The sequence below is a fragment of the Merops nubicus genome, unplaced genomic scaffold (genome assembly GCF_000691845.1).
Source record: "Merops nubicus isolate BGI_N331 unplaced genomic scaffold, ASM69184v1 scaffold461, whole genome shotgun sequence".
NCBI lineage: Eukaryota > Metazoa > Chordata > Aves > Coraciiformes > Meropidae > Merops > Merops nubicus.
This window is the reverse complement of record NW_008587420.1, coordinates 1-16,061: the sequence shown is the minus strand read 5'-3', so window position 1 is coordinate 16,061 and position 16,061 is coordinate 1. Positions and strand designations below refer to the sequence as shown.

Below are 16,061 nucleotides of genomic sequence, written 5' to 3'. Positions count from 1 at the left end.
TTCTGGTCAAACCAGGGTGTTCAGTGATTACTGGCAGTGAGATTTCATGAAAGCCACTTACCTTTGCATGAGCTTCTGACCCTGCTTCCTAACTTGCGGGCAGGGACAGGTAATTTAACTCTCCTAAGCTGCAGAGCAGAGGTCTCCCCCATCACAGATGTTGGCTCTGCAACCTATGCTCGAGGGACTGTTCCACACTGTGAAAGCTGAAATGCAAGCTTGTCCATAATATAAATTTTTAATAAGGCTTTGAAAAAAACAGGAAAGCTGCAGAGGATTGGAAAAATGCCAGCTCCTCCCCAATACTTCTACAATATGAGTAATCAAATCATAAGCCTGCTTCTCTGCCATCAATCCCGGGAAAAACAATAGATTTTTTTTTGAACTTGATAGTGTTGACGCAATTTTCTGAAAGCTCTGTAATACATTAGAGTTAGATACTCCACAACACGTTGATTAGGGAAATAAATTGATTCAAAACCAGCATGACACATTAAAAAGATTAAAGCAGGCTAACTAGGAAGTCCTATAATATGACTGTAACTGAAAAATCATTAATGATTGTGTATATTTTTATTCAGTTTGTAAAAGAATGTGTTTCTGTGTCTGAACTATTTAATATGTTGTTAGCAGTCATCACAAAAAAAGCCCAGACTCCTAAGAAGGTCCCAACTCCTGCAAGCTGTGATGAGTAAACAATAAAGATAGCTTCTTGAAATCTGTCTATCTGAAAGCAGGCAAAAATGCCTCATTGCAGCCAAAGTCTAGCCATTGTCAGGAAAGTACCTTTCAGACTGTAGCACTGTGTCCTTTGAAAAAGCAGATGTTAAAAAAAGAACAGACGCAGAGAGTGATGGGAGATAAGCAGGTGGGCAGTGACTCTGGGTAAGACACTGTGACTGAAGGGCTTGGCTGAATAAAACGTGGGAGGTGCAACAGCAATGGGAATATCATACGCCAGTTCTGACAGTCACTCTCCAGAAAAGTGGTGAAGGAATGAAATAAATTCAAATAGTGACTCCAGTAACCAGAGGATTGAAAATCAGAGCTTTTACAGTAATCACTTTAGAACGATTCTCTGTTTAGCTCACCAAAACCAGAAGTTAATAAATGGCAGGCACATGCGGCTACAAAGCAAAGAAGAACTGAAGGAAGTCCTGTTCCTTCTGTTGGACGGGCACGTTAAAGCTGGATGGCTAGACATGTGACTGGCAGAACGGGGCAGGTTTCCAGCAGGTACTGCAATTACAGCACTTCATCGACTGCTTCTGATGGATTTTTCCTCTTCTTTTTCTTGGTAGCACAAGATTGGAATTTACAGCTAAAAATAGAGATGAAGCTTGAATACTTGAAGTTGGATTTCATGCCTAAAAGCACTACGGCTCATCTTATGTTTTCAGATAATCACAATATTACCCCACAAATGTAAATCTTTGTAAGTCTATAAACAAACGCTGCCAACAACAACAAAACTCACATTAATTAGCATATTACCTACAGTTAGATCCAGGGTGACTCAGTAGCTTTCAATGTCTTCCAACTGGAACACAGAGAGAAAAGTAACATTTACTCTGCTACAGAGCAACCCTTAGCCTTGGTTAGATTTGCTCTTTGGGAATTCACTCCTTAGAAAGAGCCTGGTATTTCAGCCATCCCAAAGCACTATCTTTCAAAATATGCTGGGTCGATTCCCATCAGACAAAGCTATCCAGCAATAAGAATAACTGGAAAGCCCAGGCTCCATTTCCCTGGTCTGCCACTGTGCAATAATAGCCCTTTCATAATTAAGTTAAAAAAAAAAAAAGGAAATTTTCCAAATCTGTAAAAGAGTTCACAGCAGCTCCCTTCACAAGGAAAACTTCCGAAGGGCTGCTGGAATATGCTCTGTGCATGAACACCTATATAATGATTTCACTTTTTCTAGAGCTGCAGAGATGGGGCTAAGGTTCAACACGAGCTCAGTGCAAGTACGGGGCCTTTTGCAAGGAGCTGAAGGGCCAGTAAGTGCTCTGCAGACCTTGGGTTTCATTGATGGCCTTGCTTTGTCAAAAGATACCTGGAGATGTTCTACACGAGACAACTGGCCAGACTACGAGGAAAAAGATGCTATGGGAATATTGTCATTTTTTTATCTGTGAAAACCAGGTGTCAGAGATACCAAAACCAGGGGATAACATTTAACTTCTTCATTAATGTGATACCTAAAATCTAGAAAGCCTCAAAGACAAAAAGTGCTAACTTAAGCACGTATCTTCTTTTTCACTTGCAAAAGGGTTTCTTTGCAAGCTCTGAGCTTTCTTTGCTCTAAGCCCCAAGCAAGTGCATAGTTTGAACACCTCAAATTTGGGATTAAAAGCAAATTAATTCAGGAAGGAAGAATCTTATTTGCAGGACAGATCAGAATGCACTGACACTCTGGAGTTATGTCTGCAGAACAAGACAGCTCCTAAGGCTGCCTTGACCAGAAGTGTTTCTGGGCTTCATTAAGTCACTGACCTTTTTCCAGGGAGCTTCCCAGCAGAAACAGCAACCACTTACAACTGGAAACCAACTCCCATGGACATAAATGCCAGCATTCCCAATGTTCAAGGTGACCTTGGAGGTAAATTGTGCATTCTAATCCTCAGGATCTTTTAACAGTCTTGTGCTGGACTGACACACTCCTTGAAAGAAAACCAACATGTTTCATTGTATCAGTTTTTTGTCCGTCCCCAACAAAAACAATAGTTTCTGACATCTACCTTAGTTTGAAAATTATACATTGCAATACACATTTACAAGGACAGAAAAGAAGTAACATCTTTATTTCATTGAAACAGGTCAGAACAGACAGCAAAACTTAAACAAGATCGAATCCCTTAACTAAATAAATGCTGCTTCTTGTGATTAGGTATTTAGCTTTGCTGTCAAGGACTTTTTCCAGATTTACTGTCCTAAGCACCAGCACACTGGCACACTTTCTGCCAGCAAACCATATTCAATGCAGCAGCACAGGAGGTTTCTCATAAGGGCCAGACCAAATCCCAGGCAGCTTGTGTCCTTCAGGGATTGCTTTTCCAGGACCAAAGTCTGGGCACACCATTTACACCACTCCAACCTTAAAGTGTGCTACTGTTTGGCACAGATCTGGGCACCTGCTTCCACCCTGACAGGCAGCAGTGACCTTCTCCTGTTGCAACGTGGGAGGCAAGTGGACAACATGAGGCAGGTCAGAAGGCCCAAAAAGAACACAACCTTTCATGTGCTAGCTTGAAAACATTTTAAATTTTTATTTTAGTTTGAACCAAGTGACTGGAAGTTTTGGCAGCTGTCACTTGCTTTTCATTCCAAACATAAATGCAAAGCTAGGCAAAGTTCCTCGCCAAACAAGTGAAGACACTGTAGCAGGCTGAGGACGTGTCTATTCCCCACCCCTGAGCAGATCACAAGCTACAGTTACTGTGTCATATGGAGGATGTCCATTTCTTTTTAATGGAGTAGAAGCGCTGGACCATAAAATATACATATGCAGGACTTCAAAGAGAAATGCAAGGTCAAGCCTGCAAACAGACTGCAATAGGTCCTGTAATTTAGATTCATACAGAACACAGCCAAGGCTGTAACTATCATTCTTCTGTTCTAGGCAAATATATATTGAAGAGAGATGAGAACCTACAGCCATCTGGCAGATCTGAGCTATATAAAGAGCTATATAAACTGACCTATAAGCAGTAAATCCATGAGCAGTATATTTTTGTCCTTTGTCTCTTCTTCCCAACCATTAATCTCTTCCCATAGAAAACACCTGCCAGGAGAAAAGCAGCATGCACAGTGGCATTAAAACCATGTTCATAGCAAGCTCCCTGCTCTTTAACAGAACAGCTGATTACCCTTTGCCTCTCCTGTCCCTGCTGGGCTTGAGAGCAAGGGTGGAAGGGTGACAGTGCACACTCATTTTTGATATTGCTGTATCCATTCCCCACATAGCTGTTGAATTTTCACCAAGCTTTAGTTTTTCACCCCATGCTCACGGATCTGAATTTCTGCATCAGCCCAAAGCAGAGATCAGTGATCTTGACAACCAGGCCATAACCCTCTTCTGTTTCCAGGGAAGCAGTGTGGAAGCACAAAAAAATAATCTGAAAGGGTAAGGTAGGCCTCTCTGTAAGAGCACAACTGAGTAACTTAAAAACCAAGGAAGTTCAAATCTCATTACTACCCAGGACATGATATTCCCTCCCAACATTTTTCCCCCTGTCCCAGAGGAGATGACAGGGACCAAGGAAAAATGACAAGCGCAGATCTAATGCAGCAACTCTGACCAAGGCATTGGTTCAGAAAATGTGTTAATTCTGTATTGGAGTATGGCTAGAGCATTGAAAACATTTGAGCAGCTGCACATAGCTGGTTGAAGGTTTGTCTCTAAGCACGTTTTAATTTGATATGAAAAGTATGGTACCATAAATCTCTTAGCCCCATTGAATAACACTGTGTCTAAGAGAGCATGTAATCAAAATTAACATACAAATGAAGCAGCAGGAGGCAGTTCTCCTACGGCCTATCCAGTTAGGTTTTCTTGTGAACAATGCTTTGTTTGTATTTAGTGTTGATGCAAGGGAAAATAAGTTAGCTAAACTGAAACCACATGAAGCACTTAATACCATTTTACTAAAAAAAAAAAAAAACAAAACAAAAACATTGAAGCATGTAATAAGAAGCCAAACCTCTGAAAAGACAGATCAAGTAAAATACTTGACAAGATAAAAATACATGTATATAAAACTGCATTAGTACAGCTCAATACACACAGAATAAGAGCACTTGTTTATTAGTAAACAAGCTGAATAAGCTTTAGAGACTCTTTCAACACATACTGGTCTACTGCAGAGTTTAATCCCAAACAAGAGAAGGCATGCCTCACCATTTTTTTCCTTTTTAGAAAGCAGAATTGTTTGTTTCACAAGTTAAGTCTCAAGTAGTTTGATTTTGCAACAGAACTGAAACAAAAGTATTGGTAAGGTCCAGGGACAGTGGAGGTCAGCTGGTAATGCTTTTGTTTCTATTAAATGAAAAATGTTACCCGCTTCTTTGGTGTTATATGCTAATCAACTTTCTGTCTAGCTACAAAAGCTTTCCGTTATTTACTCATGAAACTTGAATGACTACAACTAACACCCCAGCAGGAGTTACATAGTTCAAGGATTACATATAAAATAAATACCTCGAGGTGCTTATTCAACTAGCATTGTTTGATCAAAATCACAATGCATGCAGCTGAGTTGCTCAGTTAGTGTCCAGAGTTTCCTTCTACTGTGACAACAGGTTCATCACCAACATGTCTGTACTACGCTCAAGTGACAGATGAGCCCAGAAGTCATCTCCAGACCTGCTAAATGTGAAGGACAATGAGAATGCCAACAACTTAAGCTAAGAGTGCTACTGAAAGTGTAGATCAAGATATTTAGAGAAACCTACCCCAGACAGTAAAAGACAGAGCTGATAAATTTGAAAGCTTAAGACACTGATGATTTTGTGGAAATTAAATGTATTGTTGGGCAAATTTTACACATCCACAAAACATTTTGGCAGTAAGAAGTCCATAAAAAAAAAGAAAAAAAACCCAAACAAACCAGAACATAAGAATTCATTACAAAAGATGCAAAACTTTTGCACCATGCAGAGCTTTCCAAATATCTAATACCCCAGTTTAGCACGGTATTCCCACAGAGGAAATACATACTTGTTTTTAAACATGATTCGTATTGATAATAATTCACTATGTAGGCATCTAGAAGGAAAGATGAAAGAGATGCCACAGGCATTAACACAGGGGACAAAATATAGCACGGAATAAAATTGTAATGGCAGCATAACATGTGAATATCACATTATTCAGGACTGACAAACTTCCTAATAGGTCACAGGCTAGTCCCAGGTAGGATGGTAAATCTCCCTGGTTATCACCTATGAGACCTTTTCAGGCATCTGAACATGCCAAATTGCCACGAATCGAAATGCTGTTTATTTCCACACAAGGCAAATGCTATGCTTGTGAAGAGAAATACCAGTGGAACGATGCGGTGAAGTTAAAGGAAAAAGTCTGTCTGCATAAGGTCTACCTCAAAGCCACCTCTTCATATTTAAGGAATACAGACTGGCTTTAGAAAATGGTTAAGTGAACCCAAAGAGAAGGGCACTGGCACTCACTGAATCTCACAATGCTGCCTGGAATACTGTCCTGATACAGAAAGTACAATCTCTGCCTCTGCATTGACAGGGCATGTAGCCAATCTGAGGTGCACCGGTACTGTAGCTGCTACCACCCATGTTGATTTAGCAAGCAGAGGAGGAAAGCTGAAAGAACTACAAAAGCAGCACACAAAAAGCCCACCTCCATCCCTAGGACGAAGTGCCAGTAATGCTGTGGTTTGAGCAATGGCTGCTGCAGTTTTGTACCCTCCCCAAATGTGTCAACACTGTTACGCTGCCTTCTCCCACCTACAGGGGAATAATGGGGGTGAGGGGGAAAACAACACAAAGAACCCCCAACCAAGTGGGGAAAAAAACCCAAACAAACCCAAAACAAAAAAAATACTTACGCAAATTATCCTCTTCACATTTGTTTTCAGCTGTCTTGCTCTAAGGCATTGTAACAAAAAAACCTTACCAATATAACAATTATTTCATAAAGGCTAAGGTGAAGCTCTGAATGAATACAATTCTTTCAAGAGAAATCCACAGCTACAGTTTATGCAGATATAAGACCTTTCCCTGTCTGAACTACTACGGTTAAATTGAATGTTTACAGGTGTTAATTCCCAATTTAAAAAAAATCGCTCTTTAATACATGTGAACAAAAAGTACATGTATCACAATTGGTCACTTTGGGCCTTAATTAAAATTAGTTACTTTGCTATTACTGTATGTCCTGGTTCCGTGTAAAAAGGGGTTCAGGGCAGGACCCACACGGAACAGAACTATGTACTCGCCTCTGCCCCCCCTCGAGAGAGAGAGACACTTTGGAAAAAAAAATGAAGTATATTGTTCAACAAGGAACAGAAAACGAAAAAGGGAGGTAAGGAAAATAATACATATATAAAGATTAGGGGAATAATACAAAAGATAAAATATACAAAACCCTCAGAAATGGTTCCAGGGTCCCACGGAGTGAAAGGAGAACTTTCCTCTCCGAGCTGCAAGGCAGGAGTGAAACAAGAAACCACTCCCTGCCTCTTATCAGAGTGTGTGTGGGAAGGGGAGGGAATACAATGGTTTCACCCCCACCCGGGGTCCTCCCAGTTGCTGGAAGGTCATGCCCCCATTCCAAGCCTCAAACCACAACACTGTAGTACACTTTTTTCAACTTTTTCTTCCACTAAGAGGCAAAGCAATCTAAGGGATGGGACAAAAAGTGGATTTAAAAATTCTTATAGGTATGCTAAGAGCAGAAAGTTTTCAAGTAACAATTTTAATTTGACTGTGTCTTTAAAACTCACAAAATCTGTTTTTCAGATTTTATCAGATGCAAGTCACATGAATAAGATAAAAAGATGACAACTGTTTAACAATGCATGTGAACACAGTTCAACCTTCAGGAAAGGAAATGGCTGAGCAATCTGCATAAATTTCCTGAAGTAGTTTTTCCTAAAAGTAATAAACACATTGAAGAGGTTTGAAAGCTTAAGAGAGCTGTGAATCACATATTCATAAAGAAAAAAAAGCCTATTCCAGAAACTGAAGTACTTGGAAACAAGATTTCATGAAATGTTATAATTCTCAACCAAGTATGCTGAGTTAGATTGAGTTAGGGAACTAACTTGAATTGGAAGGTTTGCATCTAGAGCCATCTTTTTTAATCTTATACTAGAATTCAAACCATAATTCATTTATATCATAGCTTCCTGGGTTTTGCAGTACCAAAGCCTAAATAAAACTGTACTTCACAGGAACTCATCTGAAATTTAGGTTTTTTTTGTTTTGTTGTTGGCTTGGGTTTTTTTTTTGTTTTGTTGTTGGTTTTGCTTCTTTTATTAAAACCCACTACTTCAGCAGAGTTCTATATAATGTACTTCTACTGACAGTGCTCACACTGAAAATGGCAAACACTCTAGAAATATCTTAACCCCAGGAGATTTAGTCTTTTAAGGTAGCAATAGTGATGCCATCTACTATCTAAAATAAAGCCAGAAACAACTGTACACTTTTGACTGATGTTTCATATTAAGGCCAGTCTGAACTAATTCCAGCCTCTCACCTAAGTTCCTCTCTCTCTTCCAAGTGTATGAATGGCACCATATTTTTGGACAAAATGCAGGCAATAGTCACATTTGCAATTAAATTAATTTACTATTAAATTCTATGGAATAGTAGATTATGGAATAGGAATACATTACAAGAATCATCCAACTATCCAGTTTCATGGCCAAGTTTTCAGGCTTGCACTCGTGCACATCCAACTCCTAACTCTGGCAGGTGCTGTCCTGAGTCACCTACAGCTCTCCAGTCACAGAGAGAGGCAGCCACATCCCATGGTGCCGTACTTTAAAGAAGTTACAATAAAAGAGTCACTGTATCGATCCAGTTTCAGTTGACACCCAGATGATACATTGCTGCCTTAATAGTAGACCTGCAAATTCACTATTACAAAGCCTGGAGAAAAGGATATAATCCCTACTGATAGGCACAGATGAAAGAGCTCCATGTGCACTTTGAAGCCCTGTGTTTTTAGAAGTTAGCATCTCCCCTTATGTAGTACCCCAAGCACACCATCAAGGAGAGACTTCCACTTTTCAATTTTAACAGTACTTAAGAATGATATAAAAATTTATCTGAAATCCATTTATTATGCTTCATGTTATTCACTACTCCTAGTAACAACTGTAGTAAACAATTAAGTTGTATTTTGCTTTGTACAGATGGTGTCAGGCATAAGATACAAGAATGTTACAGCAAAGGGACAATAACAAAAAGGTGTCCAAGACGTGGGAAATTAAAGTTTTACTGTATAATCTAATAATAACAAAAATTAATCAACATTTCAGTACAAAAGCGTAGAAAGCCTGTGAAAAAATAGTTTTAAATGGTGAAGGAGAGGTTCCGATCACAACAGCAGCACTCCTTCACATTTTGGACTGTCTGTGCAAACGCATCATTAATAAAATATCTGTATTTACTAAATAAAGGAAGGAAACAGAAGATAAAGGCTAGTTCCTACTGTGATTGTCACAGGCCTGGCATCATCTTGTTAAGAACAGGGTTTATGCTACTCATGGGAAAGAGTCACGTGTACAGTTCATGCACTTATGGCACCTTGCAGCTTATCCCAGCGTTGCCAGCTTATCAATTAAGTCATCAACAGTATTCACAAGAAGTTTCGTGTCCTCCTTCTCACTCATCCGATGCTGGCCAGTTTTCCTGAGGATGACATCCACATCTTTGCTCAAAACACGATCAGCAACTTGCAGAGAGATCTGCCAAGGGACATCACCATCCTTCATGCCATGAATAAGTCGTACAGGACATGTTATAGGAATAGGACTGTTTAGCACACAGTGATTTTCTGCTTCTTTGATAAAGTCATATGTCAAGGAGTAATATCCTTCCTCATTATGCTTTGTTGGAAATCTCCATTCACCTTTTTCTTCTATTTCTTTTTGTGCCTACAATAAAGCAGAGCAAAGAACACACAAGACAGAAGTTATGAGTTCTTTAGAGTGCCTCAACTTACTTCTGTTTAAATGCAGTAACATTTCCCCAGGTGTAAAATTTCACTTTGTTAGTTTTTATTAGCAGAAAAGGTATACTCCTGTTGGCCTTCCAGCATCTGAGAAGATGAACCCTCTACCACGGCACAAAACCTTTGCATGTCTCTCCTGCAAATTAATCTAGTTAGGATTCACCAGTGAATTTAAGTTTCTCAGCCAGAATCTATCAGAAAGAAGCAGACGTATAAGCACAATAAACAGTTAGTCTTTTGGCTTCAATGAGTTCACTGAACTCAACCAAGGAGAATCCCAGAAAAAGGAGTTTTCCAGTGATCAGTCTTTTCACTCTTTGCCACAATAAGCTGTGTTTAAATACTGTATTTCCAGAATCTTACCTTAGTCTCAAGTAGTAATATTGACACTACAAAGTGCCTTAGGAAAAAAAAAATCAATAAAATATTTTAGTGATTCTAAAGTATGAGTTATTTATTGCCATATATATAATTTGTCACATTTTAAGACTTGATTTACTTCCCTAAGACTGGCTGCTGTTGTCGTCAAGGAAGCAACTCAAACAGAGACTCCCCACCACCAAAATCTTACAGTCGTTACAAACACAGTAATCTGAAGCTCTGTTAGACTCATCTCACCCAATGCCATCTCAGTTACTTTAGCAGCTACTTCTTCATCCTTGAAAGCACAAGGATCCAATTTGAATGGAAATGTAAGATATTCAACACTGAAATCTAATGGATTGCTGAACAGGAGGGATCTGACTTCACATCCTATATGCCACAGCAATATAAACACATTCTAGGTAGTGCTCACACTAGTTTCATCTTAGAAGCACAGCATTGTGCAGAGTTGTAGATTGATGTAAACTTTCAATTTTTCTCCACAAACACAGAAAGCTTTCTGAAGACTTGCAGGAAAAATACAGTCTGAACAACAGAATTTCCTAAAAGCTTCATAGATTTTTAGATTGCACAGAAGACAATCATCAGCATTTACCTCAATGGAAAGCTTCTTAAAAGTTGCTACAAGATGGTCTGCTGCTACAGCTACTCCAACCAGGGCAGCTACTTTATCTGGGCGGGCTATTGCAGCATGAAGCATCAGCCATCCACCCAAGCTGGAGCCCACCAGAATCTGAAAGAGAGAGAAAATGAGATATTACTTTACAGGAAAATACTAATAATTTTTTTCTTCTTTTACAAAGTATCAGTTTTCATACTGTTGAACTACTTAGAACTTGGGCATAATCCTGCTGTCCTTACCCAGGCAGAACTGCTGTCACCTCCAGTGGAAATTTTGCCTGAGTAAGCACCACAGGATCTGGTATTTTATTATTCTTTTTGTTTGGCATGGCTGGTTATTGCTGTCTGAGACTGAAACACTGTAAACAAAATGAGAGTTGAAATTCAGTATCACATGCATACTTTATGTTTCCTCTTGAAAATAAAGGCACATCTTAAAGTCTCAGTGCAGTGAAAGAGGTCAACAAAAGCCATTCATAACAGAAAATTATTTTAAACACAATACTAGATATTTCCAGGTTGCAGGAAATTTCAAGTTTCTCACACTCATTTCTAAAGTTTTTTATTTTTCATTTAAGAAGTCAGATGCTGCTTCTGCTGGTTGAGGTGGGGTTTAAGCTACTTTATCATACAGAGTATCTTAACTTGTGACATTCCTGCAAATCCTTTAATTAACACGCCAGCATGGGGCAGTGACATACTTCTCATGAAGAGGGCTGAGCTGCACTAGGACAGTTCCCTATCCCCTGTCAGGTGGAACCTCCTCCATGAGGCTTTCTCAGACTCCCCAGGATGACAACCCTGCTCTGAGCAGGAGGCTCTAATAAATGATCTCCAGGAGGTCCTGCCACCCATGCTCGTGCGATCTACCTGCTTGCAAAAGAGGTGTTGTGAATATGACCTCCCAAATGATTCAGCCTGAAAGTCAGCAGGTGTCAGTTGTTAAACAGAAGCTGCTGTTGACCAGAGCTTCTATGGCATATTTTTGATTAATGGTCTACCTTGAGGACAAAAAGCATTCAACATATAAAAATAAAATATAACCTGTGGTCCATCTGTAAGTTCATCCAGTATAGAAAGAACATCTTTTCTCCACTTCCCAATCGTACACTCCTCAAATTTACCATCTGAACTTCCACATCCTGTATAATCAAATCTGAAAAAGCAACCATCAAAACGACAGTCATAGTACTGTCTACAGCAACATCAAAGCTAACTAAACAGTACTACTTTATCGAACTAAACAGGGGACAACATGCTGCCCGGAATATTTTCCTTTTTGGTCCTGCATATCACTAGCAACAGAAATCAGATGAAAAGATGTTTAAACGCAATATATGCAACTAAGTGATGCAGTGTTCTCTCATCATCTGATATAACAAAATCCAAATTAAACAGGATATTTCCTAGACAAAGAATCTCCCTTACAGACACAACCCCACAAATACTTCAATTTAAAAGGTATTTTTAAAATGTACAAACTCTCTTTCAAATGCTATAACCAAATACAGGGTCTTACAAAAGTCAGCATTCAGCCGGGTCTATCAAAGGAGAGTATCACCAAGCATGTGCATGCCCTTCTAAAACCTCAGAAGATACTGGGTAATTTATTAAGATTTGGCATGCTTACAGTGGTAACTTAAAAGATTAGAACTCCAGGCCCTCTCTTTTCCATTTCAGTGTCTATAGCCTTCAGGTGGCACAAAGCACTGGCTAGACCGCAGGAATTTATCACAGAATTTTCTGAATTAGTTTCAGAATGCATTCTCCTGATTTACTTCAGTCTTACTACAGATGGAAATTCTGCACATGAAATGGAAGAAAGACACTTCTTAGCTTGGGTACAGCACAGCACGCATTCCAACCCAAATGTCAAAGTTTACAAATTACTGCCAAAACCCTTTCCCCCAACCCATGATACTGGCTTCATTTTCTCAAGAGCAATGCTTTGAATGTACCTGACGAAGGCATGACCTAGAGATTTGCAGAAATCTTCAAGGGCAGTTGCTTTCTGACCATTCATATTTGAATTAAGGCCTGGAAGGAAAATAACCCCTGGATTCCTCCCTTTTAGTCTATGATAAGCAAGATTGGGTCGATCTGGTCGAGTAAGAAAGCTGACTGATGATTTCAGCCTGCAAACTAATAAAAAAAGCTGCTTAGTACAATCATCCCAATAAACTTGGCAGAAATACTAACGTTTTATGAAACCAGGATTCAGGAAATACATGGGTATTATGCGAAAATAAGATACTTTTTTCTCGAGCTGAAGTATCTCCTGTATTCTTTAATCTTACTAGTATTGATCAGCCTAAAAGGGACAGCTGATTATGATTCATTCTCAGATCATTAAATGCCAGCCATGTAAGGTGTTCACTCAAAAATCAGCGAATCCCTAAACTGAAGCCAAGCGCTAAGACTTCCTATGCTTCAGCTGCCTCACATTTTAGACCATCTTTTATATTTACATTCATTTCACATGAAATGATTAAAATTTTACATCTGCTTAGTTTAATTTTTTGTTTTTCTTTTTTGCTTTTTTCCAAACTGAATTTCAAATATAATTTTGGACTAAAATGCTCTGAGCAATGGTTTAAGCTTACAAGCACACAAGGTAACAAATTTTTGAGGAAAATTAAAACTGAAGGACAGAACTCCATCTGCATCAAAATCCCAGATCCATGAGATCTATGAAGGGGATGTATAATGTGGAACTTCAATAACTGGAATTGGGAAAGTATCTTGTGACTAATTTTTTTCAGCATGACGAACATACAACATTAGTATTGATCTCAACCAAATAAATAAATAGCATCCTGTTTCATCATATCAACAGCTATTTCTGCTTAACAATTATTGCCAGGAACAGAACATTGAGAAAACTGCTCACTTAAACATTATGCCATTTTAACATCAGTCTTTTTCTCAGATATGAAACACAGAAGGTAAAAAACAAAATAAAACTACGTTTTCTGTAAATACAGAGCAATGCATTAAACACATTCCATAAGAAGAAACAGAGTTCACCATTGTAGAGCTATGATTTTCTTCTGCACCTCCAAAAAAAAGGTAGAGATATTGCATTATATGATTTGGTGTATTCTTGCTGGAAAGGTTACATTATCCCAGTACTCAGATCGTTCTGTTTATCCAGGATGAGACAGCACTTTGCAAACCTAAATATTTTAAAAGTTAGTTTTATGCAACTTCTGTCAAAGTGATCTGCAAGATATTACGTAAGAGCATTTTTCTGTCAGCATAAACTTGCAATTATTTTGTTTTCTTTTAGTTCAAGATAACAAACCAGACACATTTGGAAAGCAGACACTTAGACTCTGTTATCCACATTAATAACCATAAAAAAAAAAGCCAGTTTCAAACAAGGAAAAAAGATTAACAACTAAAATACCCATGAATGAATAACTATGCTGAATCCCAACAGCTGCTACAGTATTTAATCTATCTTTAGCAGCCAATTGTAGCTCTGCTGTGTGTGGTTGAGAGCAAGTGGTTCAAAGAGAGGTGTTATGGAGACTTACTCCACCCTCTTATCCTACTGAGCAAGGTATTTGTGAAACTGAAAGCTCTCCAGACTTTTAACACTTTGACACTCCTAAATCCCAGATTAGAAGAAGTCTGGTTCTTCATGACCGTGTATCAACAGCAGGGTACAAAAGCTATGCAACCCCAAGCAACACATCAGGGCTTCCCAGCAGCACAATAATGGATAAACACTGCCAAAACAGGCTGTGACAGTATCACACCACTGAACTGTCCTGCAGCTTTGAGCTGTATTTTCTTACTACTAGGGAGATGACATTCAACAGGTTTTGTGGGTTTTGTTTGTTTTTAAACTTGCCTGTGCATGAGTAAATGGGGATGGTTAACAGAGGCAGCTAGTACTCAGCACTTTCCTACAGTCTAACAGAAATTATATCATTTGAACTACAGATTAAACCCATCTTTCCTGAAACAGTGGCACAGTTCTTTATCCTATTGATGCATCAGTTACATAAAGGGGAATAAATGACACGGTAAAGGTATATTTACACAGATGCATCCATACTATGGTTTTTGGTTTGCATGTGCCTCTATCAGTAAACCAGTCATTTCTTCACCTCCCAATAACATAGACACACCAAGAAGTGCTAAACATGAAAAAAAAAAATCAGGAGTATTTTTCTCCCTCTTAAGGCCTGATAACCATCTCTGAAGTCATTGGGTTTCCATCCAGAAGCACTCCAGAGGTGTCCTCAAACTGTTTTGACACTCAGCAGGGATTAAACTACAGCTACACAACAACTGCAGTTGAAGATATTCCACAAAGTAGTATTCCATGTTTAACAAGTTACTGTAAGTGCACCAGCAGCAAACCTTACCTGAATAATGCACAACACTAATGCAACCATCCCAGCCAACCAAAAAGCAAGAGTCACTGCAGTCATACCCTCAGACTTCCCTTTAGACAGACAAAACCACCAGACAAAACTGTGCAGCTACCCAGTAATGTCTCTTCCTGTTCTCAGTGAAAGACCTTGGCAAGAGCAGGGAAGCACTTCTTAAGGGTGCAAGGTGGTACTTGGTATATTTATAAAAGCAAATTACAGACAGAAGGAGCTAGCTACAGAAGATCACAGGACCCTTGCCTGATGCTATGGAATTTTCTTCAGATTAGAATCATCATGCAGTTTTGATTGTGTTATGATGAACAGAAGCTGTGATGGAAACCAGCACTACATGTCAAAAGCAAAGAAATCCTCCCAACAACCTTCAGAATAACCCAGCACTGTGACACTGCCAAGAGCAGCAGCAGATTAACACAGCTCTGGTAAAGAATGGACTCAGTGTTGTCCACACCTTGTTTTCTGGTATCACCTATTCCACAGCAGTAAGAAAGCCATCAGTCCCACCATCAGGAACTGCTGCTTAGCCCAGTCTCAGAGCATCTAACAGCACATTCAATAAACAGCTATTCTGAGTGCTCTATGACTCCAAACACATAGAAAGAAAAAACACTAACAAAACCCCACTCCATCCATGTTTCTATGCAGATACAGAATGTGCACTGGTAGTGACAAGTAAGTTTTACTGACTTCTACATGGAGCAACATCACATGAGGTTCATGACCTCATCAAGTGCAGTCATCCGTCAAATTTAAGGCAATGAATAAACGCAACAAGTCAGACCAGCACCGAGTCTGGCACAGCACAAAGGGGCACTATGTTTGGGCAGGATCCCGTCGCTCCCAGGCGGATGCCAGGCACGCTGCTGAGGCACGCTGCCCCCGCTCCCGGCCCCGCAGCGAGCAGGGGCGGCAGGCGGAGCTCACGGAATCTGCCC

At 39.4% G+C, this 16,061-nt stretch overlaps 1 protein-coding gene across 1 annotated transcript; it reads right to left on the bottom strand.

Annotated features, from left to right (window-relative positions):
• Positions 1-9,296: 9,296 nt before the first annotated feature.
• ABHD10 (abhydrolase domain containing 10) lies at positions 9,297-12,901 on the bottom strand (the record flags this gene model as incomplete). The annotated part of the gene is made up of 4 exons (XM_008948895.1): positions 9,297-9,638; positions 10,695-10,832; positions 11,765-11,876; positions 12,679-12,901. Coding segments are annotated over 4 exons (815 nt in total), but the record flags the coding sequence as incomplete, so codon positions are not given.
• Between the last annotated feature and the right edge of the window lie 3,160 nt (positions 12,902-16,061).